Raw genomic sequence first — 20,792 nt, forward strand, 5'->3', positions numbered from 1 at the left:
GCCTGAGCTGTATAAAGGGAACTGAGGTAACGGAACGTGACGACGTCTCTGCGTGAAGATGACGGTCTGAAGGTAAAACTGTTTGTGCTGCTTTTAGCCACAGCGGCTAACTGACCTGTAGCCTGGCCGGAGTGCCGCTGAGCAAACCGCCAGCCGCTAATGAACCGTGAGTACAGTCACAGTATGACGCTGAACTCTTCCATGTATCATAGAAACTGATGTTTTGACGGAATAAAGATCTGCTGTTAGCTTATTCCTCCTCAGAGGTTAGCTAACGGCCGCTAAGCTACTGAGTCCATTATCGGACACGGTTTGTCTAGCACAGCTGAGATCCGAGTTTTCCTCTTTAATTATTAATAATAATTAATGTATTCATTAGTTTTTCAGTTTAAACTCTTCGGAGATTAAACAGCGTTTAGTTAATGTTAATGTAATGAATGTGGAGTTGTTTTATATGATCTGCAGCTCGCTTTCTGTTTGTTATTGTCTTGTGTTTTCTGTCTCTTTCCTGTTATTCTGATTAAATATTAAAGTTAACACAGTCTGATGGAGGTCAGCTCATTAATCCAGCATACAGCTAATTACCAGACAGTTAATTACATTTAAAAATGATGCCAGTTTGTAGGATTGAATCTTTATTTAATCAGACAACCTCACTGAGATTTAAAAGATCAAGAAACATTCAGAAGACAAACAACAAGGAATTAATAAAAACAGTCATAAGAATCATAAAATCATAAAACCATCAGATAATAAAGCTTTAAAGAGGAAAATAAGACTCCAGTTTACACTTTATTCCATTTAAAGGTGCAGATTACTGACACATCAGTGTGAACGTGGAGGATATCTGAGGATCCTGTTTCTGTCGTCAGCAGATTTTAACAAGGTAGTTTAGAAGCTTTATAGATGAATAACATCACATGTTTATCACTTTATTTCCTCTTGACTGGGAGGAAGTTCATCCAACCGTGAAGAAGAACAATGATGAGCAACAGCTGAACTGATCCAGAAAGATGAAGTTGCTTCCTGAAGAGAAGATGCCGTCAGATCAGAAACATTATCGAGTTTATGACATGAAGGGAAACTTTAAAACCTGTTGTAGCTTCCAGGTCGTTTAGAGTAAATGACTGACTGTTGCTGTGAGGAATAATTAACATGGTTATAAGAGAACACCTGACTCCTCACCTGATCACCTGACTCCTCACCTGATCACCTGACTCCTCACCTGATCGCCTCCTCACCTGATCGCCTCCTCCACATCAGCTGACAGCTGTAGATTTTATTGATTCTGTCCGTAGTAGTTCAGGCTGCAACTGACGATCACTTTGATTATTGATTGATCTGAATAGCTCCACCTGAGAGTGCAACTTGGATAAAAAGAGAGAAAAACTCCTGCACAAAGTCTCACACATCGCTGCTCTAGTTATCAATTAATCTGCAGATTAGTTTCATTATTTAATTGATTCATTGTTTGGTCTATAAATTGTAAATAATAGTAAAAAGTCACCAAATTCTGTCTTTCTTGTTTTGTTTTGTCTGAGCAACATATATTCACTTTACGTCTGTTAAAGGTTAAACCGTGTTTAACCTGAACTCTCTCTCTCTCTCTCTCTCTGCAGTGTGATGTGAGGCGATGCTCGCTCGGCCACCATGGCCAGTATGACGCTCAGGTACTTCTGTTACGGCTGCCTCGTCACCTCGGCGACCTGGTCCGTCCTCCTCTTCCTCTACTTCTCTCTGGGGGAGGAGCCTGGCCACGGCAGGACCCCCCTGCGGCAGCGCAGCCAGCCGATCACCAAGGGCCTGGCTGACCGGAGGGTGGGGGGGCGTCGGCTTCTGCCGGCCAATAAGGGAGCAGAACTGTCACCGGAGATGGGTGAGTGGCTGCGATGCGTTCAGGTACTGTGACTCTCTGTGTTTCTGCACACAAGAGTTTAACTAGTTTAATTAGTCTGAAAGATGAATTTTTGTAGCTTGTTGTTATATTTCAGACTGAGGAGCTTGTTGCTGGGCAACAGGACAGCAGCAAGTCTCCCACCTTCAGCCACTAAGTGTTGATCAGATTATTCAGAGTCGACATGATTCTCTAGTCTGTTATCTGTTGAGAAATGTTCAGTCACCTGGATGCACTGAGCCTTTAATACACTCTCCTGTGTGTGTGTGTGTGTGTGTGTGTGTGTGTGTGTGTGTGTGTGTGTGCGCGTGCAGGTATGATATTTAACGAAGCGGATCAGGAGGTCCGGGACACCGGTTACCATCGACACGCCTTCAACGTCCTCATCTCCAGCAGACTGGGCCAGCACAGAGAGCTGCCTGACACCAGAGACTCCCAGTAAGAACCAGTCAGGACGCTCATGTTGTTGTTCCTGTTCACAGGTTTATCAGAAGATGCTCGTTTCTGACAGCAACATGTCGGCCTGTTTGACCAACATTAACGAACCCATAAAGCTCATCAGAGCTGCTGCTTCTCCAAATATCACAACCAGATATTACGAGTTTTTCCTGAAGGTATCAGGACAAAACAGCCTCTTTTGTTTCTCTGGTTCCTCGGTGGATTTATGGAGACCAGGTCCTGTCGTCTCTCCTCATGGTTGACATGAGATCAGTTATTTCTTCATCCTGTCTGAAAGGAGCTGCTGACTCACAGTTTTAACGTTAACTTTAGTTTTGGTTTTGTGCTGAAATGTAATCAGCAGCTAGTTTGTCATTTTTCAATATTTTCTGCTTCCAGCTTCTTAAATGTGAAGATTTGCTGCTTTTTCTGAAACATCTTTGGGTTTTTAGGACGGATGGTTGATTTAAACCAAACAAACTTTGGGATGTTATGACTTGCAGAATAATTAATACTGAGAATATAATCATTAGTTGCAGCTCTGCTCTGTTTCTGCCTGTTTGTCAGCTTCACACAGACAGCTGTGTGTGTGTGTGTGTGTGTGTGTGTGTGTGTGTGTGTGTGTGTGTGTGTGTGTGTGTGTGTGTGTGTGTGTGTGTGTGTGTGTGTCATTAAAAGTCAACAGCTAATGATCTTTTAAGCTGCTCACCGCCAGCTGTCACATGACAATCGCCCAGTTCATTTCCATCAAAAACAAGCCCGCGTTCCCTGAAATAAACGTTTAACCTGCTTCTTCATAAAGCAGAATTATAATTTATAAAAGACAATGTTAAGGAACAATATTAGTTAATAGAATAAAATAATATATAGACGTAATCAAGTTAGTGTTGGTACAATGTCAATGAGACTTTAACAGTGCAGGACAAACAGAAACAATGTGAGTGATAGTGTCACTGCTCTGAGGCCGGCTGGGTTTGTGATGTCAGAAGGTGAAAGGTCAGCCAGCCTCAGCACCCGCTGGCTGTTCACTGACAACAGGTCAGAGGTCAGAGGTCAGGGTGGACCCCAGTCACCTGTTTAAGATAATAAAACACTTTGGTTAATGATCAGGAAGGATTGTTTTTGGTGAATAGCGTGTATTTTTAATAATTAACCATAAAGAATGCAGTGTCAAACACAAGCAGGAAAACCTCCATGTTTTAGTGGTCAGGAGACGTTACCTTCAGCAGCTCACACAGATCAATAAATAACAGGACAGTAACACTCAGCTGCAGCAGGTGGGATGAAATCGCTGCTCGTCTCTCTCAGGTGTCGGGAGAAGGTGTATCCTCTGGCTCTACCTTCTGCCAGCGTAGTGATCTGTTTCTTCAACGAGGCGTTCTCTGCCCTGCTGAGGACCATCCACAGCGTGTTGGACCGAACGCCGGCGTACCTGCTGCACGAGATCATCCTGGTGGACGACCACAGCGAGCTCGGTAAACAAGAACAGAGTTTAATGGTGTTTCCTCTAGCGCCACCCTCAGGACATGTTGAGCTGCTTAATACTGAAATATAAATTACAGGATGTTGTTTGTTCTGCTCTCTTTACTGCTGTGCTGTGAACATTTTCATTGATTAAATGCTGATTAATTGATCTGTTTGTGTGTTGATTCAGAGGAGCTGAAGGACGACTTGGATCGGTACGTCAGAGAGGAGCTGCAGGGGAAAGTCAAACTGGTGAGGAACCCGAGGAGGGAAGGACTCATCAGAGGACGCATGATAGGAGCCTCGCATGCTACTGGTACATCCTACATCCTTATTCCCTACATCCTTCATCTGTGCATCCTTGTTCCCTACATCCTTCACCTGTGCATCCTTGTTCCCTACATCCTTCATCTGTGCATCCTTGTTCCCTACATCCTTCATCTGTGCATCCTTGTTCCCTACATCCTTCACCTGTGCATCCTTGTTCCCTACGTCCTTCACCTGTGCATCCTTGTTCCCTACGTCCTTCATCTGTGTATCCTTGTTCCCTACATCCTTCATCTGTGCATCCTTGTTCCCTACATCCTTCATCCTGCATCATTGTTCCCTACGTCCTTCATCTGTGCATCCTTGTTCCCTACGTCCTTCATCTGTGTATCCTTGTTCCCTACATCCTTCACCTGTGCATCCTTGTTCCCTACGTCCTTCACCTGTGCATCCTTGTTCCCTACGTCCTTCACCTGTGCATCCTTGTTCCCTACGTCCTTCATCTGTGTATCCTTGTTCCCTACATCCTTCATCTGTGCATCCTTGTTCCCTACATCCTTCATCCTGCATCATTGTTCCCTACGTCCTTCATCTGTGCATCCTTGTTCCCTACGTCCTTCATCTGTGTATCCTTGTTCCCTACATCCTTCATCTGTGCGTCCTTATTCCCTACATCCTTCACCTGTGCATCCTTGTTCCCTACATCCTTCATCTGTGCATCCTTGTTCCCTACATCCTTCATCTGTGCATCCTTGTTCCCTACATCCTTCATCTGTGCATCCTTGTTCCCTACATCCTTCACCTGTGCATCCTTGTTCCCTACATCCTTCATCTGTGCATCCTTGTTCCCTACATCCTTCATCTGTGCATCCTTGTTCCCTACATCCTTCATCTGTGCATCCTTGTTCCCTACATCCTTCATCTGTGCATCCTTGTTCCCTACATCCTTCATCTGTGCATCCTTGTTCCCTACATCCTTCATCTGTGCATCCTTGTTCCCTATATCCTTCATCCTACATCCTTGTTCCCTACATCCTTCATCTGTGCATCCTTGTTTCCTACATCCTTCATCTGTGCATCCTTGTTCCCTATATCCTTCATCCTGCATCCTTGTTCCCTATATCCTTCATCCTGCATCCTTGTTCCCTACGTCCTTCATCTGTGCATCCTTGTTCCCTACGTCCTTCATCTGTGCATCCTTGTTCCCTACGTCCTTCATCTGTGCATCCTTGTTCCCTACGTCCTTCATCTGTGCATCCTTGTTCCCTACGTCCTTCATCTGTGCATCCTTGCTCCCTACGTCCTTCATCTGTGCATCCTTGCTCCCTACGTCCTTCATCTGTGCATCCTTGCTCCCTACGTCCTTCATCTGTGCATCCTTGCTCCCTACGTCCTTCATCTGTGCATCCTTGTTCCCTACGTCCTTCACCTGTGCATCCTTGTTCCCTACGTCCTTCATCCTACATCCTAATTACATCAACTTTACACTCTTACTTTTATCTACACTTCCTCATTTCCTACAGAAGAAACCGCATTTACACCGTAAACCCTACATCCTTATTCCTTACATCCTTAATGCTGTCACATGACCTCCCTCCATCCTTACTCACTAGCTTATCTTTAATATAACAGGTTTAAACTGTGACAGTGAGAACCTGAACAGCTAACTCACAGTTTGAACCCGACTCTGACACATAACCAGCTGTATTTTGGTCCAGTCGGGCCTCCGTAAACTCATTTCTTAAGTGAAGCTGGACTCACCTGTGTGTCCAGGTGAGGTGCTGGTGTTCCTGGACAGTCACTGTGAGGTGAACCAGATGTGGCTGCAGCCTCTGCTGGCTCCCATCCAGACGGACCGCCGGACCGTCGTCTGCCCCGTCATCGACATCATCTCAGCCGACACGCTGACCTACTCGCCCTCGCCCATCGTCAGGGGCGGCTTCAACTGGGGGCTGCACTTCAAATGGGACCCTGTCCCCCCCGCACAGCTCAATGGGCCCGAGGGGGCCATCGCACCGATCAGGTAATCGGCTGATTGATCAAGTGACCAGCTGATCGATCAGGTGACCGGCTGACTGATATGTTTAAACGGCCTCCAGTCAGACTTTTTTGCTGTAAAACGTTCAGCAGGTTTCCCTCTGCGCTCTCAGGTCTCCCACCATGGCAGGCGGCTTATTCGCTATGAACAGGAAGTATTTTAACGAGCTCGGCCAATACGACGCTGGCATGGACATCTGGGGCGGAGAGAATCTGGAAATCTCCTTCAGGGTGAGAAAGATGTTATCATGTCAGTGAAGGTGTCACACAGTCAGTCTCATGTCAGGACATGGTTAGCCTAGCTTAGCATAAAGACTGGAAGCAGAAGGAAACTGTTAGCCTAGCTTAGCATAAAGACTGGAAGCAGAGGGAAACTGTTAGCCTAGCTTAGCATAAAGACTGGAAGCAGAGGGAAACTGTTAGCCTAGCTTAGCATAAAGACTGGAAGCAGAGGGAAACTGTTAGCCTAGCTTAGCTTAAAGACTGGAAGCAGAGGGAAACTGTTAGCCTAGCTTAGCATAAAGACTGGAAGCAGAGGGAAACTGTTAGCCTAGCTTAGCATAAAGACTGGAAGCAGAGGGAAACTGTTAGCCTAGCTTAGCATAAAGACTGGAAGCAGAGGGAAACTGTTAGCCTAGCTTAGCATATAGACTGGAAGCAGAGGGAAACTGTTAGCCTAGCTTAGCATAAAGACTGGAAGCAGAGGGAAACTGTTAGCCTAGCTTAGCATAAAGACTGGAAGCAGAGGGAAACTGTTAGCCTAGCTTGTCCAAACTTCAAAAATACAGCATATACCAGCACCTGTAAAGCAGGACAGGTGTGAGCAGGTTTTAGCAGGTGTGAACAGGTGTGTCTCTGTCAGATCTGGATGTGTGGCGGTCAGCTGCTCATCATCCCCTGCTCCAGAGTCGGTCACATCTTCAGGAAGAGGCGGCCCTACGGCTCACCTGGGGGGCAGGACACCATGGCCCACAATTCCTTGCGGCTAGCACACGTATGGATGGACGAGTACAAGGTACACACACACACACACACACACACACTGCAGTGATCCAGCAGGCAGCTGAAGTTCCCTGTGACCTCACTTCCTGTGTCTCTGCGGTCCAATCAGGAGCAGTATCTGTCTCTGCGCCCAGAGCTGCGTGACCGCAGTTTCGGTGACATCAGCGAGCGCGTGGCGTTGAGGAAGCGGCTGCAGTGTCACTCCTTTCGCTGGTACCTGGACACCATCTACCCTGAGATGCAGACCGTCGCCAATGGCAACAAGCAGCAGCAGCAGATGTTCATCAACAAGGGCCTGAGACGACCCAAAGTCCTGCAGAGAGGACGGGTACCTGACCGCATGACCCCGACCCTGAGTGACCTCTGCATGACCTCTGTCACATCTAGATCTTTCATTACAGCTTTTTTCTTCACACTCATTTCTGCTTTCACCTCAAAACTTGATTCAGACGTTAAACTGGTCTGTTCTTCATCACATCAGCTCAGCGTCTTCATACCTCTCATAGTTTTACTGTGATCACAGGAAGGTTTTACGAGTATTTAGACCTTTTTTAGATTTGAATCATGATGATCAGACCTGACATGTCACATCTGTCTCAGTGCAGCACTTCAGCTCATCATTTAAAGGATCATTCTGCTGATTTTCTATCTTTGTCTTCATGTTTGGAGTCAAACCAACAATGAACTGATCTACTAACAAGTATTGTGTGTGTGTGTGTGTGTGTGTGTGTGTGTGTGTGTGTGTGTGTGTGTGTGTGTGTGTGTATCAAAGCTGATATATCTGATTCCTCCGTTGTTAACCGCTGCACTGGGTCACATGTTCCTTCATCATGAAGAGTTTGTTTAGAAACGGATCCAAAGATTAATAACAGCGTCTCATCAATACGTTCAAAACCAAATTAAAACATCTACTAAAAACTACTCAGCTCTGTAACCACTGAAGCTAAATATCATCTGATGTCTCATTATCACAAATAATCTGTCTTTTAATTTGACAAGTTTACATTATTAATTTCTAGACGTTGTGTGTGTGACGTGCTGTTGTGTGTAGTTTTGTATAATGTGTACTGTGTGTGTGTTTTTTGCTTTTACTGTTTGTTATTGTGCTGCAGGTGAAAATTAGCTTGAAGCTAAATCTGGTGCAGTTCATCATTTATGTTTAAAAACTGTCCTGATAAATAAATACGATGTTTTCAGTCTCTGTAGAGTAGTTCTGTGTAAGGCAGACGCCACTGAGCATGTGCAGGAGCGCTGTCCTGTTAACAGCTTCACTAGTCAGAGACTTTGTCCTCTGAGAAATTAATAATGTTGTACAGACTGAAAACAACATAATTGAAAAGACACAAAGTATTATTATTAGTAGAGTATTTTACATACATCTTAAAACATGTCTGGAGGTGATCTTTAATATTTTGAAGACGTTTCCTGTTTCCAGTGTTGTTGTGGACGTTAATCTCTGCACAAACACGACACCTGGAAGAAATAAAATAAAGTCTAATGAAAAGATAAAGTTCACACACGCTGAACAAAACAAAATAACACAAACGCTTCCTTTGTGTCCGCCATCTTTCAGCTTCGTAACCTATCAACGGGGCGCTGTCTGGTGGCGCAGGGCCGAGCCAGTCAGAAGGGCGGAGCCGTCGTCCTGCGACCATGTGACCCCAGAGACCCCGAACAGGTGACCTGACCACATGTGGCTGATTTTAAAGGGGCAGTCTGCTGATTTTTACCGGTCCAGTAAACTGAACAGTTAATCCTCAGCCTGTAAAGGACCAACTGCGGCCTGATGACGTCACTGTGACATCACGATGACGTCATTGTGACATCACGATGACGTCATCAGGTTTAGAGACTTGGAATTTGGAGATGAAACTGAAAGATTGGACTTTGAAAGACTGCGTACCAGGCAGGGAGGCTGCGATGAAAGACACTATCCAGTTGCATTATGGGAACTGTAGTATCTAGTGTTGTTGGAGTTTGACTGTGTGTGTGTGCGTGTGTGCGTGTGTGTGTGTGTGTGTGTGTGTGTGTGTGTGTGTGTGCGCAGGACTGGGCCTATGATGAGGAGGGTCAGCTGGTTCTGGCAGGTCTTCTGTGTCTGGACGTGTCAGAGGTCAGGACCTTTGACCCCCCCAGACTGATGAAGTGTCACGGCTCAGGGGGGTCACAGCAGTGGAGCCTGGGGGTGAGACGCCAACACACACACACACACACACACACACACACTAATAAATAAATCCTGCACTCTGATTGGTTGTCATATCATGTATGTTTACTCCTGAAACATCGTTTAGAGACAGTCAGAGTTCAACATATCCAGGCTTTCTTTGTGTGAACTCTGAACTCTCAGTCAGAGATCAGTGTCGTCATGACGCCCGTTATCAACAGTGTTTGTTAACTCAGGCTTTCTGCTTCAGGCTCTGTGCACGTCAATAAAATGGAGCGTTTGTTGCGTCATTTGACGTTTATTCTGCACTAAACGGAGCGATGGCGTGCCGCCTGCTTGGTGGTATTAAGAGGTTAAACTTTAAAGTTGATGCAGCAGATTTAAACATTATACTGGAGAAGAAGAGCATTCAGGTCTGACTCAGAATGAAGGATGAGAGGAAGTCACTTTAGATTTTGGCCAAATCAAAAATTAATTTTATAGATTGAATATTATCTGTGATAAATACCAACACACTAATCAATCTTCTTTTTGTTTAAAGTATTTTTTCATTAGTTTCTTTTTAAAATTTGAAATAGTTTGATATATTTTAACATCATCCAATAAGTCAAACTGATTTACAACATGACATCAAATCAACGGTAAGTCTGATAAAAGACTAATCAATTTTCTAATCAGTGTTCTAATAACTGTTGGCAGGACGGCGCCGAAACTTAACCTGCTCCGGACCAGGTTTAGTTACCATGGTAACGTAGCAGGTTAAAACCCTGCAGCCTCAACATTCCTCAATAACACACTAATGTCTCTCTCTCTCTATGTCTCTCTCTCTCTATGTCTCTCTCTCTCTATGTCTCTCTCTATGTCTCTCTCTCTCTCTCTCTGTCTCTCTCTCTCTCTATGTCTCTCTCTCTCTCTCTATGTCTCTCTCTCTCTCTCTCTCTCTCTCTCTCTCTCTCTCTCTCTCTCTCTCTCTCTCTCTCTCTCTCTCTCTCTCTCTATGTCTCTCTCTCTCTCTCTCTCTCTCTCTCTCTCTATGTCTCTCTCTCTCTCTCTCTATGTCTCTCTCTCTCTCTCTCTATGTCTCTCTCTCTCTCTCTCTATGTCTCTCTCTCTCTCTCTCTCTCTCTATGTCTCTCTCTCTCTCTCTCTCTCTCTATGTCTCTCTCTCTCTCTCTCTCTCTCTCTCTATGTCTCTCTCTCTCTCTCTCTATGTCTCTCTCTATGTCTCTCTCTCTCTCTCTCTATGTCTCTCTCTCTCTCGCTCTCTGTCTCTCTCTCTATGTCTCTCTCCCCTGTAGAAGTCTAACCGACTCTACCAGGTCTCGGTGGGTCAGTGTCTCTCCGTCGCCCAGCCGGTCGGGCCGAAAGGTTACGTTGCCATGGCGATATGCGACGCCTCGCAGGCACAGCAGTGGCAGCTGGAGGGCTGATGAGGCGGATGACATCACTTGTTCATGTGGCGAACGGACGGACGGAGTGATGCGACGTCTTAAATGTTCTTTTAGAGACAATCAGGTTTTATTGGAGCAGCAGTCTGTGTTTGTTTGTTTGTTTGTTTGTTTGTTTTTACTGTTTGGTTCAGTAGGTTTTCTGCTCTCTGCGGCTCACAGCGACTTTTATTAACCAGCAGATTCTCCTCTCACATTTTCTGTTTTTTCATGTTTTACAAATTCATTTTCAGCCTCATTTCTCTCTGAGCTGCTTTTTAAAACTCACTCAGCTTCTGTCCCGACAAAGACTGAAACAGTCCTGGAATGTCCTGGAATATTTTGAACTTTGGAGAGAGATTCCAGGTACCAACAGCAGGAGTTTTCATATCTGCGTCTGTTGCTTTTCAGTGGGAGGACAGAAGAATTTCAGGTAAAGATGGACTTCTAAGACAGACCTTGAAAGTCCTGTAATGACCTGGAAAGTCCTGGAGTTACCGTTATGAACTCAGTGACGTCTTGTGTGAAACGTCAGGACAATAAAAAGCAGCGAAGCTACGACGGCTCGTTATCTTCAGTTTTTATTCTGACACAATAAATCCTGTAAATTTATTATTGGTATTTATTTAAGAAACTGAAATCCAGGAGAAGTTGGATTATAAACAAACAAACAAACAAACAAATCCTGGATTTCTAAGTGAAAATTAGTAAAAAGTGAAAATGAGTCTTAACGTACGACTGCAAACACATCGACACTAATGGAACAATAAGTGACGACAGGAACAGGAAACGTGTTGATTGACATGTTGATATGTAACATATCTGTTGTTTTCACATGTGGTGACCTTTGACCTCAGTGACAGTAATACAGCAGCAGGTTTTTAAAGTTTGTCCTTGTGTCATTTCATCAATAAATCTTCAACACACAGACTGAAGTGTGAAGACGGTTTCAGTTTATCGTCTCTGTGAGAATCCAGACGCTCGCAGTGATGAAGCCTCACGAACAGCAGCCGTTGGTCTGCAGCCTTTCTTTGCCCCGGGTTTCGCCTCTCAGGCTGCTGCCCTCCCTTCTTAACCTGCAGACAGTACTCAGGGTTTACAAATACCTATTAATGATTTAATCTATATTTGTATTTACAGTCAATATTCTCTTGAGAAGATGCAGGATTCAAACATCAATCAGGACAATTAGTGAAGATGCAAATCAATATTTCTGGCTCTGTGATTTAAGTAGCGTTAGTGTATTAACAGAAAAAAGACACAATAATCATTTGCATCATAATTAGTTTTTGATAGATTGATATAAATAAATATTGGATCCAGCAGGTTGTTGTTTGTCTCGTGGTCACAGATTAAAACCTAAACTGAAAACAGCAGAACTAACCTGAACCAGACCTCCCAGTTCACTTCCATTATCAGCCGCATGTAGATGGACGGAGGCCTGCGAGGGTCAAATGTTCACGGTAATGATGAGATGGGTCAGTTGGCTTTAGTGTCATTTATTATTGAATCCATTAACTGAAAGATTATTTTCAGCATCTAAAGGTAACCAACAGTTTTCACCATGTTTGTGTCTGCAGGTGTTAAAATGATCTGATAACAGTAGAGATGGTTGTCATAGTGATGAGTTATGTTGCTCTGTTGACCTCATTGAACGAAACACCAGAAGAAAGAAATAAGAGTATTTATCAATACTCTTATCAATTCTTTTTCATTACTAAAGAGTTGGGCTGCTTTGAATTATTATTTTAAAAATAATAAATTCAGTACAGGATTAGAATAGATTTATATTTTAAATATGATAAAATATTGTTTCCATCAGAAAAGTCACCATATAAATCCAATAATATCTCAATTGAAAGGAATAAAAATGTCAGTAAAATAAATAATATTCCTGACATTAAATTACTGAGTGAAGTTTAGAAAGAATGAAGAACTCAGACATCAGTCAGTATCTTCATCCTGTCCTCCTCCTCCTCCCTCTGCTGCTGGTTGAGAGGAGGTGTTTCAGCCAGAAGCAAAGTTATTAACACACGCTAGAATACAAACTAAGCTAAACACAAACACGACATATAGAGCAGAGCAGAGGACAGAAGCTAGTGTGACCATAAATGACAGCAAACCGCAGTAGAGACTCCCCGTGTCTACACAGGAGGCGTTCAGGTACAGTGTTGAGCGTAGGACACCTGCATCTTTCAAGCACTCAGAGGCCAATACACAAATTTGTGTGTAGTTACGTGTGTAAAATGGAGGAAAATAGACTTGACAGCACTGTGAAAAAACAGGAAAACCCAGAAATCTAATGATGAAATAGTGAAAATGTGCATTTGAATGTAGGACTAAACTGTCATTAAAAACAGACCTCCCCCCCACCCCCTGAAGAAAACCTCAACACAACCCTTTCAAAAATATTGTTTCCAGTGCCCCCCAAATAATGATAGTAAAGATAGTACCAGCACTAGTACTGGTAATAGAAACCTTGTTTAATTACTGATGTGTTTTGGTTACAATAATAACCTACAACTAAGATTGTTATATGTATTATTACTGATAAAGAAGAAAATAATGATGTCTAAAAAAAGATTTTTTTTCTTTTTGTTTATCGAGTTTGTATATATTTTACCCTGAATATCACTGTTAATTATTATTTTGTGTTATATCATTAGAATCATTTCATTGGATGTCAAATAACAGGTTTGTTTAAGTGGACAGTTGGAATATTGTTATCATTAGTTTCTCATGCAGGAAACAAAAAAGCCAAATAGAAATTATATTACTGAGAGTTAAACAAATGAAACGTTAGAAATGAGACATTCACATTTTAATTAGGACTTTTTATTGATCTTGAGCAGCAGCCAATCAGGAAGCAGTAATAAGTGCCAAACAGCAACTTATTAATTGTTAATTGTCAGTCTACCAAGGAAAAATAACGAGGTCACTGGAAACAAAGCAGAGAGATATGAATCCATAGATTCGGTGTTCAATAGAAGACTTTTATTGTTCTGATATTATATGATTGTTGTTGTTTTATGATGTTATCCAGTTAATTCAATAATCAGACCTGCAACAGTCAAATAAAAACACCAGGTCAAAGGTCAACAGGGGATTTGGGGTCCTCCCCCATGAAAACGTGATGTTATTTGACTAAAAACTATACATTCTCACACAATTCTATTACAGTTCTAGTACTATTGTCATTACAATATTCATTTAAAAAATGTACTGTTTGCCAATAAAAAAACAATCACAAACATTAGTAAAACAGGTTTATAGTAGATGGATTTGAACAGTGATTTCTCATCCTGCTACAGTCAGACTGTAGACAGCAGCCAGCTGGAGGGATGATGGTTCAAAGTTTATCTTCATCTTATCCACAAACAATTTATTTGCCCTGTTTTGCACGTATCACAGAAATACAACAGATCACATCTCAGCACTTTTTATTACACACACGTGACTTCCAGTAAAGAAGAAGAAGAGAGGAACTAACAGGGAGGAGCCCTGAAAGTGAAAGTATTCAGTCAGACTCCATTTTAAAGTCAACAGAGCAGAAGGAGGAAACAGTCTGAGGCAGGGTGAGTGTTAATATTAGAGCTGCAAATAATGATTACTGTCATTATTGATCAATCTGCTGATTATTTTACTGATTAATTATTTAGTTGACGTCTTCAAACGTTGTTTCCTTTGTTCTTTTCCTGGTTTCTGCGTCCTCACAGTGATGTAACGTGTCTCACTGCTGCAGTTCAGAGAGATCAGAGTCTGATCAGGGTTGGTTTCTCTTCGCTCCAGACTCTAAACTCAAGTGTAAATAAAGTATTCAAATAAAAAATAGAACATATAAATTATTTTTAAAGTAGATTTAATAAACTGATGTCATTTGATATGTACGGCTTTGAAGGCTCTCTGTTTTCTTTCTTTCTTTTGTTTTCTTTTACTTGATGTGACTGTGTGTATATATATATATATATATATATATATATATACAAATTGTCAGAAATTTAGGGTCAGGGTTGCTGAGACTCTGTGAACATGTCACTCACTGAGAAACTCGTTAAACTTTCATTTGCTTAAAATGTTGCATTAATATCAGAGTGCTTGTAACTGAAATTAAGATGTTTTTGCCTTTTAAATATACTCAAGTATCACTCTTCTCTTTTTTTTAAGTATTATTATGATAATGTGTGTTTTAAGGAAGTGTTTTTGATAACCCTTTTTTACTTTTATAATCTCTTTTTACCGTTTTTGATAATAATTTCATATGATGTTTTTAGATAACAAGTGTTTTTAGAAATATTGTTTGTATTATTGAGGGTGGAGACTTTCCACTGTGACTTCTCAGTGACAGTTTGTGGTTTTCAGTACGTGCTAACTGTGCAGCTCACATTGTGCTTGAAACAGGAAGTAGGAGCTTGTTTTTGTACCTAAAGACATATTGTGGCCTCTCACATCTAAAAGCTGACATGACATTTGTTCTAACTTCCTTCACCTCTGCTCACACTGTCAAACTGTCTTGTTTCCTTATTTGGTCACCAGATTCTGAGTGTTGCTGCTTGAGTTTTAATACACATGAAGATACAAGATGACTGTTTCACCAATAAGATGCTTTGCACTAAAATCTGATCATTTGTGTACTATGTTGATAGGATGAGATTAAAGAAGACCTCCAATTATTTAGAGGTATAAAATCTCTTATAAGAAAGGAAGACGGTAGATTTTGAAGATTTTCAGATTTGTTGTGACTTTGTGTATTTTTCATAGTTCAGCTCCTTTTGAGAATATTATATTTTGCTTGTGTGCTGAAACAAATCTAAGTAGATCCTTTGGATCTGCTGAAAAAACAACACCCTTATCTTATTTGGATCGATCTTCCTGATCCTGTCTGAAGGCTCCCTCAGCTGAAACACAGTAAAGACCCCTTGTTCTCAACATTGTCTAAAAGGTTAAAATGTTCATTTGTTCTCTGTAGAGAGGATGCAGCCTGTGAGTGTTTACAGCAGGAACCAGAGACTAAGTCCAGGGTGAGATTACAGTCTCTCTGAGCTCTTTGTCTCTGACAGATACTAACATCTCCTAGGAGGAAGAGAGACCTGTAAAGACATACTGATTCATACACTGATAATAATATTTATTATTGTGGTTTAATATTATGGTCACGCCCAGTGATTAAAGACACTGGTAGTTCGTAGACCTCACTCACAGGGTGTGATTCCACACATGTTTAAGGTCTTGACAAAAACCTGATGACCTACAGAGCAGGCAGGAAGCAGCAGTGGAAGTCCTAGTAACTGGAGCCTCTTTGGTCGTACTTGTGAATGATTAAATAACACCTGAACCAATACGGGCGACCTGTCCAGGGGTCACAGCCTACAGTCCTAATCAGTGCCCAGATATGCATTAGATTTTGGAGTCCATGAGAAGCAGTTAACAATATATAAATGTGAAATAAAAGAAAGCAGAGATAAGTAGGACCTAATAGTAATGATTCCTTGTTGAAGACAGAGAGTTTAGAATAAGTAAAGACGTCTGTCAGAGGTGGTGATCATTTACACAGACTTCTCCAAAGGGAAACTTTTGGGATTTTAAACTTGATGCAATGGTATATCCTGGTTTATATGAGGACACTGATTACACGCCTTTTCTATAAATGTACAATATTATTACAAAGACAACTGATCTTTCATTTCTTAAGCATTAATTCCCAAACATTACAAGATATAGGGAGTCAAATATACAGGCCTTATTTTTCATACAGATGCATTTGAATTCATGTATGTGGTCACATAATTTAAGTAATTGATTATTTTTGTAAATGTATCGATTTGATGTATATAATCTTAATGTTGGTGGTTTGGTCATTTATTTCTCATTTTTGCACAGGGTACTTTTTGAGTATCTGAAGAGGCGTGCCATCTTAAACATGGCAACTCATTGTGATCCAGTTGCTGTCCACCACCTGTATTCACTCGGTATCAGGATTGGGTGACAAGTTTACAAAATGTTTGCTTGTTGTTTGTTCACTTTTGTACCCTGATGAGGACCTTTATGGTCAAAACCGGTTGGTTTTTATTGTAAGTATGTTGAAAATTAAATTATTTGACTAAAAAATATGCATTTTCACACAGTTTTAGACTATTATCATTACAATATTTATTTGAAAAACAAACTGTGTGCCCTGAAAAATAATAATCACAAAACATTGGTAAAACAGGTTTACAGTGAATGGATTTGAACTGCGATTTTATCATCCTCCCATAGTCAGACTGTAGCCACCAGCCAGCTGGAGGGACAGTATGGTTCACATGTTATCTTTATCTTATCCCCAGACAATTTATTTGTCCTGTTTTTCACATATCACAGAGATACAACAGACTTCATTAATGCATCTCAGCACTTTTTATTTCCTTGTTGGAATAAAAGGCAAACATCAGACTTTATGATCCAACTGATAAAAATTCATACTGTCTGTTAATATTTCACTTTTATTCCGGATTCTTCATTCCAAAGTTCAGAGCTTCTGTTCTGTCATCAGATTCCCTTAAAGAACACTTCAGGTTAAAGATGAAAACAGAGAGTTGAGACTGTTTGTGAATCATCAGACCATAAAAACCTCCAGCTGTGAGTTTCATGTTTGTTCTTCTTCTGGTTGGTTTCCTGTTGAAGCTGCTGATTAATTTAACCTTCACGCATCAGCTGATTCATATTATTTTCAGCATCTAAACATAACCAACAGTTTTCACCATGTTTGTGTCTGCAGGTGTTAAAATGATCTGATAACAGTAGAGAAGGTTGTCATAGTGATGAGTTATGTTGCTCTGCTGATGGCATTGGTGGAATGAAGGAAACACCAGAAGAAAGAAATAAGAGCATTTATCAATGCTTTTTCATTACTAAAGAATTGGGTTTTTGAATTATAATTTTAAAAAAGAATAAATTCAGAACACGATTAGAATAGATTTATATTTTAAATATGATAAAATATAATTTCTTACAGCAACAACAGTAATGTTTCCATCAGCAAAGTCACCATATAAATTCAATAATATCTCACTGGAAATAAAAATGTCAGTAAAATAAATAATATTCCTGACATTAAATTACTGAGTGAAGTTTAGAAAGAATGAAGAACTCAGACATCAGTCAGTATCTTCATCCTGCCCTCCTCCTCCTCCCTCTGCTGCTGGTTGAGAGGAGGTGTTTCAGCCAGAAGCAAAGTTATTAACACACGCTAGAATACAAACTAAGCTAAACACAAACACGACATATAGAGCAGAGCAGAGGACAGAAGCTAGTGTGACCATAAATGACAGCAAACCGCAGTAGAGACTCCCCGTGTCTACACAGGAGGCGTTCAGGTACAGTGTTGAGCGTAGGACACCTGCATCTTTCAAGCACTCAAAGGCCAATACACAAATTTGTGTGTAGTTACGTGTGTAAAATGGAGGAAAATAGACTTGACAGCACTGTGAAAAAACATAAGAAAACCCAGAAATCTAATGATGAAATAGTGAAAATGTGCATTTGAATGTAGGACTAAACTGTCATTAAAAAACAGACCCCCCCCCCCACCCCCTGAAGAACACCTCAACACAACCCTTTCAAAAATATTGTTTCCAGTGCCCCCCAAATAATGATAGTAAAGATAGTACCAGCACTAGTACTGGTAATAGAAACCTTGTTTAATTACTGATGTGTTTTGGTTACAATAATAACCTACAACTAAGACTGTTATATGTATTATTACTGATAAAGAACAAAATAATGATGTCTAAAAAAGATTTTTTTTCTTTTTGTTTATCGATATAAACAAAAAGAAAATATTTTAAATAATATTATATAATATATATTGTTTGTATACTGAGGTGAGGAATTGGACAGGAAATCTGACAGTTGTTGCTGTCAGAGGAACACTGGTGATGCAGCCTGAGTGTTACAGTATTATGATCATTATTTCACTGTCAGAGGGTCTAGTTTAGTCTCCCTGTGGACTGTAGATGCAGATTTATCTGTTTGACTTCATCTGATGACACAGAACACACATTTACTGGAAAATAACTGTTTTTAGTACCATGAGGAAGTCTGTGTGTCTGTGTTTGTACCTAACAGTGCGTGAACAGTCAGAAAACTTTTCATAAAGCTCTTAAATTAAATTCACACTCGCACTTAAAGCTGTAAGTGATTCTAGAAAAAGAATTCATTCAATTTAATTAAACTCAAAAAGCTCAATAATTGTTCTTTTAATATGTTTTATTCAATTCTGACAGTTATTACAGACAATTATTAACAGTAAATACCTACCTAAAAAGGAAATATACATTATATAATGTTTATTGTATTTTACTTTATTTCTTTGTTTGATTTCTTTTATTAAGGCATTTAAATCTTCCACGGTACTGCAATACACCACATGTGTGTGATGTAGAGGGGAGGAGACAATCAGTCATCAGACTCCATTTTACATTCCACAGAGAAAAAGGAGGAAAACAGGACGTATAAGGCAGGGTGAGTGTAAATACCACATTACTATTTATGTTCAAAGTCTCTTTTTGTGCTTCATGTTTGAGTCAAGAGACAGATCTGTGTCAAGGTGGCAGACTTTAAAAGATTTTTAAAGCCAAAGAAATATATGGAGGATATTTTGGGTCATAATTACAATTAAAATTAAAAGTCCAAATACAAAATTAAAAGAGATAAAATTAAAAAAGATTATTATTATTAGAGAGGAAAAAATCTGACCATAATTAAACTTAAAAAGAAAAGGGAAATTAAAAAAGCACATTTAAAATGTAAAATGATAATTTGAAAATGTAGAGTAACAATGAAAAAAGTGAAATTTGAAATGCAAAAGCTTAAATGGAAAAGATAAAATTTAAAATGGCAATAGAAATAAGAAAAGGGAAACATCAACTATGAAATTGATGACTTGGGTTAATGATATTGAATGCCAACGCTTTCTAAATAAGCACATGAGTGAAAACAGGGGAATAGTGTTTATAGTTTTGGGAAATAGGCCTGCCTTGATGCCTTTTATGGTTTGGGATGTTTAGTTAATGGGTCCAGTTATAGTGTGTACGCCATCATGAAAAACTGTAATTGTTCAGTTGATTTAAGTGTGTCCGAAAAATATGAAATCACAGTGTTGACATCTTCAAACGTTGTTTCCTCTTTTCTTTTCCTGGTTTCTGCGTCCTCACAGTGATGTAACGTGACACACTGCTGCAGTTCAAATAGAGAGAAGTCACAGTTAAGAACCACACAGATGTTTATCTGAAGTCTGTTTGTTGACCAGAGTCAAAGTTTATCTTTGTGATGGCTGGAAAACACACATGGTTGTAGTTGAAGTAATGTAAACTAATAAGAAGCTACTAACTTGATAGTTAGGACTGGGCTCCTCGATTCTGATGGGTCACCTGTCACATTGACTGAAAACTGAGGATGAGTGGTTGTGTGGAGGAAGAGAACAAATCAGAGTCTCCAGTATCCACCTGTGTGTCCAAACATCATCCTCGGGACTTCAGTGATGAAGCTGGACCCTCAGACATAAAGTAAGAGACAACTCAGTTCAGTAATTTACCTTAATGTGAGCAGGAACTTTTGCATTGTTTAATTATAAGTTTAACTAAAAAGGGAACTTGATCTTCCCTTAGAGGACATTCTCTGGGTGATGTGTATTTGGCCAAAAATTGGAGTGTAAATATTAATACTGCTGGGCTATGTTTGTGCTTTGGGACACACAACAAATCCAGATTAATCTCCACTTCATGTAAATTAACTCATAGCTGGATTGGAAAGTCCAGATGATGATTAACAGCTTGGTGGTTATGTGAAATCACCAGTTATGTTTAGTGAAGAGATATAGTCTGATTATTTGAACTCTCTTCATAAGACAGCCCAGATAACTGCTGTGTTTGTGTTTATTCCTACAGGATGGAGGGCAGACAAAACAGCGCGGCACCTGACAGGCATAAAGAATGTGAGTGTTGAGACTGTGACCAGTTCAACATGTGATTGTGATGTGATAAAATACAAGTCTAAAGAAAACTAGTTGAGATTGAGTCTGTGGATCCCTGTGAAGTCTGTTTCTGACTAAGCTCCGCCC

The 20,792-nt window shown here is 40.6% G+C and overlaps 2 protein-coding genes and 1 long non-coding RNA gene across 5 annotated transcripts in view; 2 read left to right on the top strand and 1 right to left on the bottom strand.

The window, feature by feature from the left end:
• Positions 1 to 3: 3 nt before the first annotated feature.
• galnt11 (UDP-N-acetyl-alpha-D-galactosamine:polypeptide N-acetylgalactosaminyltransferase 11 (GalNAc-T11)) lies at positions 4 to 11,254 on the top strand. 3 transcript variants are annotated; one of them, XM_042399499.1, is made up of 13 exons: positions 6 to 166; positions 808 to 886; positions 1,620 to 1,876; positions 2,209 to 2,332; positions 3,641 to 3,807; positions 3,987 to 4,112; positions 5,837 to 6,086; positions 6,214 to 6,331; positions 6,963 to 7,115; positions 7,212 to 7,430; positions 8,676 to 8,780; positions 9,150 to 9,287; positions 10,568 to 11,254. In XM_042399499.1, the coding sequence occupies exons 3-13, from the start codon at positions 1,651 to 1,653 to the stop codon at positions 10,697 to 10,699; spliced, it is 1,758 nt and encodes a 585-aa protein (XP_042255433.1). In that variant the 5' UTR covers positions 6 to 166; positions 808 to 886; positions 1,620 to 1,650; the 3' UTR covers positions 10,700 to 11,254. The 3 variants fall into 3 exon arrangements, with proteins under 3 accessions (XP_042255434.1, XP_042255433.1, XP_042255432.1); XM_042399498.1 differs by lacking the exon at positions 808 to 886; XM_042399500.1 differs by lacking the exons at positions 808 to 886; positions 7,212 to 7,430 and having other exon boundaries at positions 4 to 166.
• Positions 10,807 to 12,419, bottom strand: LOC121888139. The gene is made up of 2 exons (XR_006093146.1): positions 12,081 to 12,419; positions 10,807 to 11,772 (listed from the first exon to the last, which is right to left on the bottom strand). It is a non-coding gene; the product is annotated as an uncharacterized LOC121888139 (long non-coding RNA).
• A 7,536-nt stretch (positions 12,420 to 19,955) lies between these two features.
• LOC121888530 (NACHT, LRR and PYD domains-containing protein 12-like) overlaps positions 19,956 to 20,792 on the top strand; it is a 50,124-nt gene continuing 49,287 nt past the window's right edge. Inside the window, exons 1-2 of the mRNA XM_042400131.1 lie at positions 19,956 to 20,238; positions 20,620 to 20,666. Of these exons, the coding sequence (XP_042256065.1) occupies positions 20,129 to 20,238; positions 20,620 to 20,666 (157 nt within the window). The 5' untranslated portion in view covers positions 19,956 to 20,128. The remainder of the gene's footprint in view (positions 20,239 to 20,619; positions 20,667 to 20,792) is intronic.

The sequence above is a fragment of the Thunnus maccoyii genome, chromosome 21, assembly GCF_910596095.1.
Source record: "Thunnus maccoyii chromosome 21, fThuMac1.1, whole genome shotgun sequence".
NCBI lineage: Eukaryota > Metazoa > Chordata > Actinopteri > Scombriformes > Scombridae > Thunnus > Thunnus maccoyii.